This window comes from Muscardinus avellanarius (genome assembly GCF_963383645.1).
Source record: "Muscardinus avellanarius genome assembly, chromosome: 1".
NCBI classification, from domain to species: Eukaryota; Metazoa; Chordata; class Mammalia; order Rodentia; family Gliridae; genus Muscardinus; species Muscardinus avellanarius.
The window spans coordinates 219,955,151-219,967,985 of record NC_137786.1 but is presented as its reverse complement, the minus strand read 5'-3'; the positions used below and the strand labels follow the sequence as shown (position 1 = coordinate 219,967,985).

General features: G+C 39.1%; 1 protein-coding gene across 3 annotated transcripts in view; it reads left to right on the top strand.

Moving 5' to 3' along the window:
• Positions 1-1,186: 1,186 nt before the first annotated feature.
• Positions 1,187-12,835, top strand: part of CKAP5 (cytoskeleton associated protein 5) — a gene marked incomplete at its 3' end in the record, with an annotated part of 103,838 nt that continues 92,189 nt past the window's right edge. For all 3 annotated transcript variants that reach the window (XM_080696363.1, XM_080696362.1, XM_080696361.1), the window contains exons 1-6: positions 1,187-1,391; positions 4,531-4,724; positions 7,085-7,291; positions 8,673-8,844; positions 10,684-10,816; positions 11,740-11,840. In XM_080696363.1, the coding sequence (XP_080552489.1) occupies positions 1,335-1,391; positions 4,531-4,724; positions 7,085-7,291; positions 8,673-8,844; positions 10,684-10,816; positions 11,740-11,840 (864 nt within the window). In that variant the 5' untranslated portion in view covers positions 1,187-1,334. The remainder of the gene's footprint in view (positions 1,392-4,530; positions 4,725-7,084; positions 7,292-8,672; positions 8,845-10,683; positions 10,817-11,739; positions 11,841-12,835) is intronic.

The window sequence follows — 12,835 nt, the reverse complement described above, 5'->3', positions numbered from 1 at the left end:
CAGAGATTGCTTGCTCCTGGGTTCCATCCCCAGACCCGCAAAAAAAAAAAAGAAAGAAAAACAAGAAAATAATTATTTCCAGCTCAATTTTTTTAAATTTATTTAGCTGGGCATGGTGGTACACTGGGAGCTTATCTTAGCTTCCTATACTTGGGAGGCTAAGATAGGAGAATCTCCAATTTGAAGCCAGCCTCAATATCTTAGCAAGATCCCATTTTCAAATATAAAATAGGGTTGAAAGTGACCTTGAAGAAGAGTGCCCCTGGGTTTCCTCCTCAGCTGGGGGGAGTATAGCTCAGAGGTAGGATGCCCCTGGTTCCATCCCCAGTACTGCAAAAAATAAAAAAAAGTTAAAGCTTCTCTTTTTATGCAGATAAAGTTCTCAGGTAAACTACCTTCAGAAGAATAGGTGACATCTGTGGCAGTCTCTCTTTGCACCTCTAGTCTCTTATCCTGTGATATGATTGTTCCAAGATCCTGTCTTTAGATAGCGATAGCTAATGGGACCTCATGGAAAAAATCATCTGCTTACTATTTACTAGCTTAGATTACCTCTTTAAAGTGGATTTCTTTTACAAAAGGATAGCTTTTGAGAAATATTCTTGTATCTGAACTTTCTCTGAATAACCAGATGGAAGGGAGCCAAAGAAATAGATTTGGGAGTGGCATATTTTAGTCTACCACACCCTATAAAGGCCAACTAGCTCAGCTTTTCAGCATTATCATGTATCTATGAAGTTCTCATTTGGGAAAATATATAATCATTTTTTAAGATGCATGCCTGTCTTTTGATTTAGATTGACTTTTTCCTCTTCTATTTTCTTTCTTTCTTTCTTTCTTTCTTTCTTTCTTTCTTTCTTTCTTTCTTTCTGTTTTTTTGTGTGTGGTTCTGAGTATTAAACTCAGGGGCATTCTACCTCTGAGCCACCCCCAGCCCAATTTTATATTATTCATTTTGAAACAGGGTCTTACTAAGTTGCAGAGGTCCTCACTAAGTAGATGAGGCTGGCCATGAACCCAGGGTCTCCTGTCTCAGACTCCCAAGTACTGGGATTACAAGTTTGTGCTACTATACCGGCCTTTTATTTTTCCTTTTTAAAAGATGTTCTATAGTTAATTGGCATTTGACCACTTTAATTCCATGACCAAAGAATGGGCTTTTTTTTTTTTTTTTTTTTTTGGTGTGCATGCATGTTAAAATAATAATCTGAGAATCTGAGAAAAGTCATTTTAAGAGACAAATTGATTGCTAAAGGTGATAGTTACCTTTTTTTTTTTTTTTTTTTTTAACTAGGAACTACTACTTTTAATTCCAAGAAAAAACTGGAAGCATAATGGGAGATGACAGTGAATGGTTGAAATTGCCAGTTGATCAAAAATGTGAGCACAAGGTAAGGCTTTCCTGAAATATAAATTTGTGTCAGTGGCTTGTTTTATTAGCAGTTGTACTCTTGTCTTACTTAGAAGCATATGAAAACATTGGTAGTTTGAAATACACGGATGCCATGTTGGATACATTATGTCATTGAAAATAATTATCTCCAAGCCAGGCGTGGTGGCGCATGCTTGTGTAATCCCTGTAATCCCAGCATTTGGGAGGCTGAAACCAGAGGATCTCGGTTCTAGAACAGCCTCAGCTACTTAGTGAGGCCCTCTGCAACTCAGTGAGACCTGGTTTCAAAATAAAGAATAAAAATAATAGGGCAGGGGGTGTAGCTCAGAGATTGCTTGCTCCTGGGTTCCATCCCCAGACCCGCAAAAAAAAAAAAAAAGAAAGAAAAGGAAAAGAAAAGAATTATCTCCAGCTCAATTTTTTTAAATTTATTTAGCTGGGCATGGTGGTACACTAGGAGCTTATCTTAGCTTCCTATACTTGGGAGGCTAAGATAGGAGAATCTCCAATTTGAAGCCAGCCTCAATATCTTAGCAAGATCCCATTTTCAAATATAAAATAGGGTTGAAAGTGACCTTGAAGAAGAGTGCCCCTGGGTTTCATCCTCAGCACTACCACCAAAAAAAGTTATTAGCTGGGTAGTTTTATAATCAGTATGGTATACTCACTAAGTACATAGTAATATTTCATTGTATATAAATTGTTCTTTGGAGATGTGTTCTGAATTCGACCTTAGAAAAGTTCAGTATATTTATGCTGAGCGTGGTGGCGCATGTTTGTAATCCCAGCACTTGGGAGGCTGAGACAGGAGGATTGCACAAGTTTGAAACCAGCCTCAACTACTTAGTGATGCTCTCAGCAACTTAGTGAGACCCCTTTCCCAAATAAAGTATAAAATAGGTCTGGGAATATAGCCCAGAGGTAGAAAAGCCCCTGGGTTCCACCCAGTATCACACACAAAAAAAAGAAAAATAGAAGTTCAGTATTTTTTAGGTTCTCTAGTCTATATCATCTGTTCTGTCTTCTGATAACTACCTTCTGAAGCTGAGTTGTTTGTCGTGGTACAGGGAATTGAAGCCAGGGGCATTCTACTTCTCACTAAGTTGCTGAGGCAGGCCATAACCCTGAGATCCTCCCATCTCAGCCTCCCAAGTACTGGGGTTATAGCCATGTGCTACCATGCCGAGGCTTAAATAGGGACTGGTCTCACTAGGTTGCTGAGTTTCGCTTCTTGTGAGACTGATAATGAACCTGCAATCCTCCTGTCTCAGCCTCCCAATTACTGGGATTACAGGCATGTGCCATCATGCTCACGCTTTTTTTTTTTTTTTTTTTTTTTTTTTTTTTTTTTTGAGTACTGGGTATTGAGCTACAGACCCCCAGCCCTATTTTTAATTCTTTATTTTGAAACAGCGTCTCACTGAGTTGCAAAGGGCCTCGCTAAGTAGCCAAGGCAGTCCACCAACTGCGATCCTCTTGTCTTAGCCTCCCGAATGCTGGGATTACATGCTAATTGCTTTTAAAATAACAGATATAATTAGTAGATTTTAGAATTTTATCTCTCAGCCAGGCATGGTGGCACACACTTGTAATCCCAACATTTGGGAGGCTGAGACAGGAGGATTCAGTTCAAGGAAAGCCTTAGCTACCTAGGCCCTTTGCAATTCAGTGAGACCCTGTTTCAAAATAAAGAATAAAAAATAGGCTGGGGGTGTGGCTCAGAGGTAGAATGCCCCTGGGTTTCATCCCCAGTACCTCCAAAAAAAATTTTTTTTCATCTCTTATTTGTACATTATTCTTTTTTTTTCTTTCTTTTTTTTTGGGGGGGAGCTAGGGATTGAATTCAGGGGCATTCTATCTCAGAGCTATCTCCTCATCCTTTTTTATTTTTGAAACACTTATTATTTTTATTTTTTGTGGTGCTGGGGATTGAACTCACTCTACTTCCAAACTATATCCCCAGCCTGATTTTTCATTCTTTTAATTTTAATTTTATTTTTAGAATATTTATTTGTTTATTTGTTTATATATATATTTCTTCGGTACTGGGGATGGAACCCAGGGGCATTCTACCTTTGAGCTATATCCCCAGCCCTACTTTTTTATTCTTTATTTTGAAACAGAGTCTCACTGAGTTAGTTGTAAAGGGCCTCACTAAGTAGCTGAGGCTGGCTTCAAACCTGCACGATATCCTGTCTCAGCCTCCCAAATGCTGGGATTACAAGCATGTGCCACCACACCCGGCTTCATTCTTTTTATTTTTGAAACAGGGTCTCACTAAGTTGCCTTATTGAGTAGTTGAGGCTGGCTGCAAACTCAGATCCTCCTGCCTTAACCTCCCAAGCACTGGAATTACAAGCATGTGCCACCACTATTTTTTTAAACAGAGGCTTGCTAGGTTGCTGAGAGTCTTGCTAAATTGCTGATGCTGTCCTGGATCCTTCTATCTTCTTGTCTCAGCCTCCCAAGTACAGAGATTGCAGGTGTGCACTACTATGTCCGGCCATTTATTTTGTGTTTGACAATTCTTTTTTTGTATATGTGTGTGGTGCTGGAGATTGAATCCAGGAGCGTTCTACTTCCAAACTATGTATTTTAATAGTACCATTCCCTTTCCCTTTGCAGCACTTAAAACTTTTTTTTTGGTGGTGGTGGTACTGGGGTTCCTGGAAACCCTTTTACCTCCGGGCTACACTCCCAGACCTATTTTATACTTTTATTTGGAAACAGGGTCTCTTAAGCCAGCGAGGCTGGCTTCAAACCTGCGCGATCCTCCTGTCTCCACCTCCCAAGTGCAGGGATTACAAGCGTGCGCCGCCACGCCCGGCTCAGGATGATTTTTTTTTATGTTTGAGTTGTCACATCTTTAATGCTGTATTAAATAAGTTATAACTAATACTGGGAAACAAAGTGATATTTAAAACATCCTCTTATAAATTTTTGGTAGCCTTGGCAAAACATTCAGAAGTTACTTATCTTTTTTGAAAACAGTCTGAATTTCTTCAGCAACTTTTTTGTTTCCAACTATGGTATTCTCTGTCCAAATTGCCTGGTTTAGGGTATTCATTTTTATCTCTTTTCTTGCAGATTAACAGTTGGTAATATCATTAAATTTTGTTTCAAAACATTTATTTTAGCTGTGGAAAGCAAGGTTAAGTGGATATGAAGAGGCTCTGAAGATCTTCCAGAAAATAAAGGATGAAAAGAGCCCAGAATGGTCCAAATTTTTGGGATTGATCAAAAAATTTGTAACTGATTCCAATGCAGTGGTCCAGTTGAAAGGACTAGAAGCTGCACTTGTTTATGTTGAAAATGCCCATGTAGCAGGAAAGTAAGTAATTTCAAGATATTCTTTAAAAATTTTTATATGGTCCTACATAGACTATGTATATTTGTGGATCCTTAGTTAACAGTTTTAGAGTGTACTAATTTTCTTACTTTTATAGCTTCTCAGTATTTTTTATGTTCTTTTACTCTCAAAAGTCTAAATGTTACATGTTCTAAAAAGGATTAAATTATAAGTCAGCTTTTACCTTAATAAGCACCTGGTTTTGAGTTTTTTGTGTAGGAATTATTCTAAATTAAAAGGGAAGAAACCAAGAGGTTGTCAACAAAGGAATTACCAAAATCTCACAGAAGACAGTTGGGCATTACAAGAGATGTTTGTTTGTTTGTTTGTTTGTTTTCAAATAAGGGTTTCTAGGCAGGTGATATTAGAATCACATCTTTCTCAGTGTGTTTTTTAGATTTTTTTCTTTTGGGCAAGAGAATGTTACTAAACTACCTCTGTGACTACCAGCTTGTTTGATTTGAGCAATTGTTGATAGAAGTGTCTAGTGGCCCACTTCCCTTATCTTTTATAACTGATTTTTTTTTTTTTTTTTTTTTTTTTTTTTTTGCGGTTCTGGGAATAGAACCCATGGTCATTCTATCTCCAAGCTATACCCCTAGCCCTGTTTTTTATTCTTTACTCTAAAACAAGGTCTCAGTGGGTTGCAAGAGGGCCTCACTAAGTAATTGAGGCTGTCTGTGAACTTTGATTCTCCTGTCTCAACTTCCCAAAATGCTGGGATTACAAGCATGTGCCACCATGCCCAGCTATGCCTGATGGTTTTTTTTTTTTTAACTCTAGTCTTTACTACGAAGAACTTTCATACTGAAAAAAAATAAATAAATAAGAATTTGGAAGCCTTGAGTTAATTGGACAAGACAGATATGCTTAATTCAAAGATTGTATCAACAAAGACAATTGATGGTTTGGTTAACCAGCAAGCTATTATATATATTTTTTGTTTCATTTTCTTCTGATATCAGAAACTACTATTTTGACAAATTCTCCATGTAATCTCAACCTACTCACTATCTCTAGTTTACAGGAATATGGGTTTTAATTAATTTAGAAGAGACTCAGCCGGGCATAGTGGTATAGACCTGTAATCCCAGTACTTGGCAGGCTGAGACATGCAGATCAGAAGTTTGCAGCCAGCCTCAGCTACTTAGGCCCTCCACAACTGAGTGAGACCCTATTTCAAAATAAAAATAAAAAATAGGGCTGGGGATGTAGCCCAAAGGAGGAAGAGGAAGAGGAGGAGGGGGAGGGGGAGGAGGAGGAGGAGGAGGAAGAGGGGGAAGACTCGTCAAAAATATAAAATTACTGTAAAATTTGCTAAGGAGTTGAGAGCAGTATTTTTCTTATTAAAGATACATAACCATTTATCTTCTTGTATTGAGAAATTCACTTGGCCTAAGAGTTGTTTAAAGTGATTTAAAATTTTTCAAAAAGCAAGCATTCTGTAATCTTATTTTTGTAAAATATATTTGTATAACCATGTGTATGTGAACAAGAGATATATGCTTTAGGGAAAGGTCTGGAAGAATGGAAATAAAGACTGGAAGTTTTCTTTGGGTAGTAGAATTTCAAGGAATTTTTGTTTTCTTTGAATTTTCTACTTTTATAAACTTGAGCTATGCCTAGTATGACATGTCTTAATCTTTTGTGAATTTCATAATTTTTTTTGTGTGTGTGGTACCAGGGATTGGGAATTGAACCCAGGGGCATTCTACCTCCAAGCTTCACCCCCAGCCCCATTTTTTGTTTGTTTGTTTGTTTGTTTTAAAACAAGGTCTCATTAAGTTGCAGAGGGCCTCACTAAGTAGCTGAGGCTGACTGCAAACCTATGTTCCTCCTGTCTCAGCCTCCCAAGTATTGGGATTATAAGCATGCGCCACCACACCTGGCCTCCATAAGGTATGTATGTATGTATGTATGTATGTATGTATGTATGTATTTATTGTGTGTGTAGTACTAGGGATGAAACCCAGGGGCATTCTACCTCCGAGCTACCCCATCCCCAGCCCTATTTTTATTTCTTTATTTTGAAACAGGGTCTCACTGAGTTGCAAAGGGCCTCAGTAAGTAGTAGCTGAAGCTGGTTGCTAACCACTATCCTCCTGTCTCAGCCTCCCAAATGCTGGGATTACAAGCATGTGCCACCATGCCTGGACTTCCATAACATTTTCATGAATGTTCTTGAACATAAATTTAATATGAAAACTCACAGAAACATATAGAAGCTCATTTACTTTGAAGCATTTGTAAAAATACTGGTATATTCCCTTTCCATAATCTTTTTAAACTCTTTTTACTAAAGTGTGTCTTTTTTTGTGTATTAATGGTTGTTTCTATTACAGAACCACAGGAGAAGTTGTGTCAGGTGTTGTAAGTAAAGTGTTCAACCAACCTAAAGCCAAAGCCAAGGAGCTGGGTATAGAGATTTGTCTCATGTACATAGAGATTGAAAAAGGAGAGGCTGTGCAAGAAGAGCTCCTAAAAGGCTTGGACAATAAGAATCCCAAGATCATAGTGGCCTGTATAGAGACACTGAGAAAAGCCTTAAGGTGAGACTTTTTTTTTTCTTTAGTTTTGTTAACTAGGTTATTTCAATTGAGTTCAGGTTCCTGGTTTAAACAAATAAAAATTGCACAGGATATTTCTAATCTGTTCTCAAAACTTTCCTTTTAGTATAGACTCTGTACTTTGTAATGTTGGCTGTAAGTACAGTTTGTTGGCTAAAGCAAACTTTCATTTAGGTTCTTTTTAGGTAAAGTAAAAAAAAAAAAAGTTGGCTAAATACTTTTAAATAGAAGCACAGTAATAGTCAGTACAAAATAACTTTATGTAATAGGTTATTTTCAACTCTGGAATTTGTTTGGCATTGAAGTTTTTCATGAATGGGATCTCTTTCAGGAACACTTGGCTATAATTTGCTGTGGAACACTGACTTAAAGAAGTCAGTAGTTCTGATTTGGCAGTCTTCCTAATCTGATATCCTATTCTCAATACTATCCATATTAGATACCGTAGAAAGCAGCTCTAGTGAAATCCTAACAGAGTAAAGATCATTCCCACGCAGCTCTCTCGTAATTATATGTGTGACCTAGATCTTGGAGAATTCCATTTGGTGTTTTGTTTTTGCACGTATACGTTCATGCGTGCTTGTTTTGTTGTTATTTTTTGTTTTGTTTTGTTTTCCTGATTTCTTTTTTTCTTTTCTTTTTTCTTTTTTTGGTGGTACTGGGTTCCTGGAAGCCCTTCTACCTCCGGGCTACACTCACAGACCTATTTTATACTTCTTTTATTTTTGGAAACAGGGTTTCTTAAGCCAGCAGGGCTGGCTTCAAACCAGCGAGATCCTCCTGTCTCCGCCTCCCAAGCGTGGAGATTACAAGCATGCACCACCACGCCCGGCATTTTTTTTTTCTTTTTTTTCTTTCCATTTTTGGTGGTACTGGGGATGAAACCCTTCTGCCTCCGGGCTACACTCCCAGACCTATTTTATATTTTTATTTGGAAACAGGGTCTCTTAAGCCAGCGCAGCTGGCTTCAAACCTGCGTGATCCTCCTATCTCTGCCTCCCGAGCACAGGGATTACAAGCATGTGCCACCACGCCCGGCTACTTTTTTGTTTTAAAATAGGATCTTGCTAAGTTGCCAAGGCAGGCTTTGAACCTGCAATTCTCCTGTCTCCACCTCTCAAGTACTGGGATTATAGATGTATATCACTATGCCCAGCAAGAAAGTTAGTTTTAGAATGGTAATATTATTATTTGGGGACCTAGACAATAAGTAATATTCTTGGAAGAATGACACAAATACATACATGGTTATGAGTTCCTTTTTTTTGCCAACTTAAAAATTGAACCTATATAACACTATTAATATGATATGAAACTATGCGTACCTAACCCAAGAACATTGTGTGTTATATTTTACTTCTAGTGAATTCGGTTCCAAAATCATCTTGCTTAAGCCAATTATCAAAGTGTTGCCAAAACTCTTTGAGTCTCGAGAGAAAGCTGTTCGAGATGAAGCCAAACTAATTGCGGTGGAGATTTATAGATGGATTCGAGATGCTTTGAGACCCCCATTACAAAACATAAACTCTGTCCAGGTGAGGCACAAAGTTCCATGGTTGTCTTTTTTTTTTTTTTTTTGATGGTACTGGAGATGGAACCCAGGGGCCTTCTACCTCTGGGATACACTCCCAGACCTATTTTATATTTTATTTGGAAACAGGGTCTCTTAAGCCAGTTGAGGCTGGCTTCAAACCTGCACGATCCTCCTGTCTCTGCCTCCCAAGCACGGGGATTACAAGCGTAGACCACCACGCCCGGCTCATGGTTGTCTTTGAAGAAGGTTAATATGAAGATTCTTTTTTCTGCCATTGTTGATATTCTGTTTTTACATAAAATTCTTTTTTTTTTCTTTCTTTTTTGGACGTGGTGCGTGTGTGCAAGGTATCCAATTCAGGGATTGCACACACTAGGCAATCACTCTACCACTGATCTACATCCTCACACTGTTCTTAATTTTGAAATCAGTTGGCTTTTCTGCACATGGCTTTCTTCCATTGTTACTTTGTCCTCTCAAGTTAAATACTATTCCGTCAGTGATTCCTATATGCTAAAGTTAAATCCATAACAGTTAAAATATCTCTTCATAATTCTGTTGGGTGGCAGGACTCATCTATTTGGATAAAGTATATGCTATTTGGTTTTCTGTTTCTCTCTCTGTCCCCCCTCTCTCCTGGTCCAAGAACTTCTTTGGAGCTACTCATACACGCTTGATCAAAGAATGGTCCTCTATTAGAGATGGTCATCCTCTTTGACTGGGCATACAAGTTGTGAGGGATGCACATGGAAAAGGGGGGAGGAAGGGGACACATGTCTAACCAGCTAGATCAATCTAATCAATCCTGGTGATTAGTGGGGTGACAGATGTTACCCTCACATTCTGAATATTTCTTTCTTTCTTTTTTTTTTTTTTAATGCGAGTCTGAGGATGGAATCTAGGGGCATTTAACCTCGGAGCTACACCCCCTGCCCTATTTTTTATTCTTTAATTTGAAACGGGGTCTCACTAAGTTGCAGAGGGCCTCACTAAGTAGCTGAGGCGGTCCGCAAACTGTGATCCTCCGGTCTCAACCTCCCAAATGCTGGGATTACAAGCGTGCACCACCACACCCAGCTCTATTTCTTTCTTTTCTTATTTTACAGTTCCAGGAATTGATCCCCGGGTTTGCTAGGCATGTGTTTTACCTCTGAGCTATACCCCCAGCCCATGGCTTTTTATTAAAATTAGTTGTGGAGACTTTTTCCTTTTTTTCTTTTTCTTTTGTGAGTCTGGAGATGGAACCCAGGGGCATCCGACCTCCGAGCCACACCCCCTGCCCTATTTTTATTTCTTATTTTGAAACAGGGTCTCACTAAGTAGCTGAGGCTGTCCACAAACCCCACCCACTCCTCAGGTCTCAGCCTCCAAATGCTAGTATTATAAGCATGTACCACCATTCTTTGCTATTGCTTTGACATAAATCTTGACTGTAGTAATGTAAGTAGATTTGACTTATGCTATATAATGTATACAATTTAAATTTCTCTTTTTGTTGTTTGACATATTAAAGCCACATACATAAGAAGTTGAGTCCCAGTACATTAGTGGATATAAATGTGAAGTATGGCCGGGCGTGGTGGCGCACGCTTGTAATTCCCGCGCTTGGGAGGCAGAGACAGGAGGTTCAAAGCCAGCCGCGCGCGCTGGCTTAGGAGACCCTGTTTCCAAATATAAAAAATGTAAAAATAGGTCTGGGAGTGTAGCCCGGAGGTAGAAGGGCTTCCAGGAACCCCAGTACCACCAAAAAATAAATAAATAAATAAATAAAAATAAATGTGAAGTATGCTCTACAGTGGCAGAGTGTAGATAAGTTTTTAAAATATTTTGATATTTGCAGTTAAAAGAACTAGAAGAAGAATGGGTCAAACTACCAACAGGTGCTCCTAAACCAAGTCGGTTTCTACGTTCCCAGCAAGAATTAGAAGCTAAACTGGAACAGCAACAATCTGCTGGTGGAGATGCTGAGGGGGGTAAGCCAATTTTATACTCTACTTTCAGTAAAAATTAGAATAAGCACAGCCACAGGAATCTTATGTTCACTAGGTGTTAGGTTTTGTGTGTATCACTGGGAATGGAACCTAGGGGCATTCTACCTCCAAACTACACACCCAACTCTGCATTTTATTCTTTATTTTAAAACAGGGTCTCACTGAGTTGTAAAGACCACGCTAAATAGCTGAGCAAACCGCAGTTCTCCGGTCTCAGCCTCCCGAATGCTGGGATTACAAGTGTGTGCCACCACAGCCGGGTGTGTGTGTGTGTGTGTGTGTGTGTGTGTGTGTGTGTGTGTGTGTGTGTGTGTGTGTTTTAACCCAGAGGCATTCTACCTCTGAGATACCCGCAGCCCTATTTTTATTTTTTTGTTTTGAAACAAAGATCTTAACTTGCTTTCTGAGGTTGTCCTTGAATATAGGATCCTCCTGTCTTATCCTCCCAAGTACTAGGATTATAGGTGTATACTACATCTGGAGAGAGAAAGAGAGAGAGAGAGAGAGAGAGAGAGAGAGAGAGAGAGAGAGAGTGTGTGTGTGTGTGTGTGTGTGTGTGTGTGTGTGTTACTGGCAATTGAACCCAGGGTCTCTTTGTTTACCAATGAGCTACATCCCCAGCCCTTTTTATTTTTTATTTTGAGACAGGGTCTTGTTTAGTTACACAAGCTAGCCTCAAACTTGGGTTCATCCTCCCTCATGCTCTTGAGTTGCTTGGATTACAGGCCTGTTCCTGTTCATCTGGCTTACTAAGCATATTTTGAAGGACTGTCTTTAATAAAATTTATGTTGGATATAATAATAATTCTGATCTCTTCTATATTAAGATTTCATTAGAGATGTTAAAGGACCGATATTTGATAAGTAAAATCATTCTATCCATTTTAAGATTTTTTTTTTTTAAGGTGGTGATGATGGTGATGAGGTCCCACAGATAGATGCTTATGAGCTTTTGGAAGCAGTAGAGATTCTTTCCAAACTTCCCAAAGACTTTTATGACAAAATTGTAAGTAATGACTAACTTGCTTTTATTTATTTCATTTTAAAAATTATTTGGATAGAAGCCAGGCCTGGTGGCACACACTTGTAATCCCAGCATTCGGGAGGCTGAGATGGAGGATCGTGGTTTGTGGACAGCCTCAGCTACTTAGTGAGGCCCTCTGTAATTTAGTGAGACCCTGTTTCGAAATAAAGAATAAACACTAGGGCTGGGGGTGTATCTTGGAGGTCGAATGCTCCTGGGTTTCATCCCCAGATCCACAAAAGCAAAAAACAAAATTATTTGGATAGAATTAGAGAATGTTCTGCTAAGCCTTTTCTTGGTCTCTCCCCCTGCATCGTATTTTTCCTAGGAGTTAGTTGCTGTCTCCTCTGCTCCTATACTACTCTGTATGTACCACCATTAATGGCACTTTTTGTTATGTGTTTTGTCAAAAAGCAGAAAATTATTTTTGACTTATTTTTCCTTGTTTCTTTTTCTGTATTTGCTCTCTGGTTTTACCTCGCAATATCTCTAAAATTCATCCCTTTTTTTTTTTCCATCCTCACTGCCACTACTTTACCCCAGGGTTTCTTGACCATGGCATTGTTGATATTTTTTTCAGATACCCCCGTTTTGGTGGAGCTGTCCTGCACATTGTAGTATGCTTAGCAGTATTTATGGCCTTTACCCACTAGATATCAGTAATACTATCCCCTCAAATCTTGACAAAAATGTCTCCAGACATTGCTAAGTGTCCCCAGGGAGACAAAAGCCATCCCAAGTTGAGAAACAAGAGTCTTATCTCAGTCACCACCGTCCACTCTAATCTTCTTCACATATTCCACAGTATAGTTAGAGATAACATTTTTTTTTTTTTTGATGGTACTGGGGTTCCTGGAAGCCCTTCTACCTCCGGGCTACACTCCCAGACCTGTTTTTACATTTCTATTTGGAAACGCGGTCTCCTAAACCAGCGCGCGCGGCTGGCTTCGAACCTGCGCAATCCTCCTGTCTCTGCC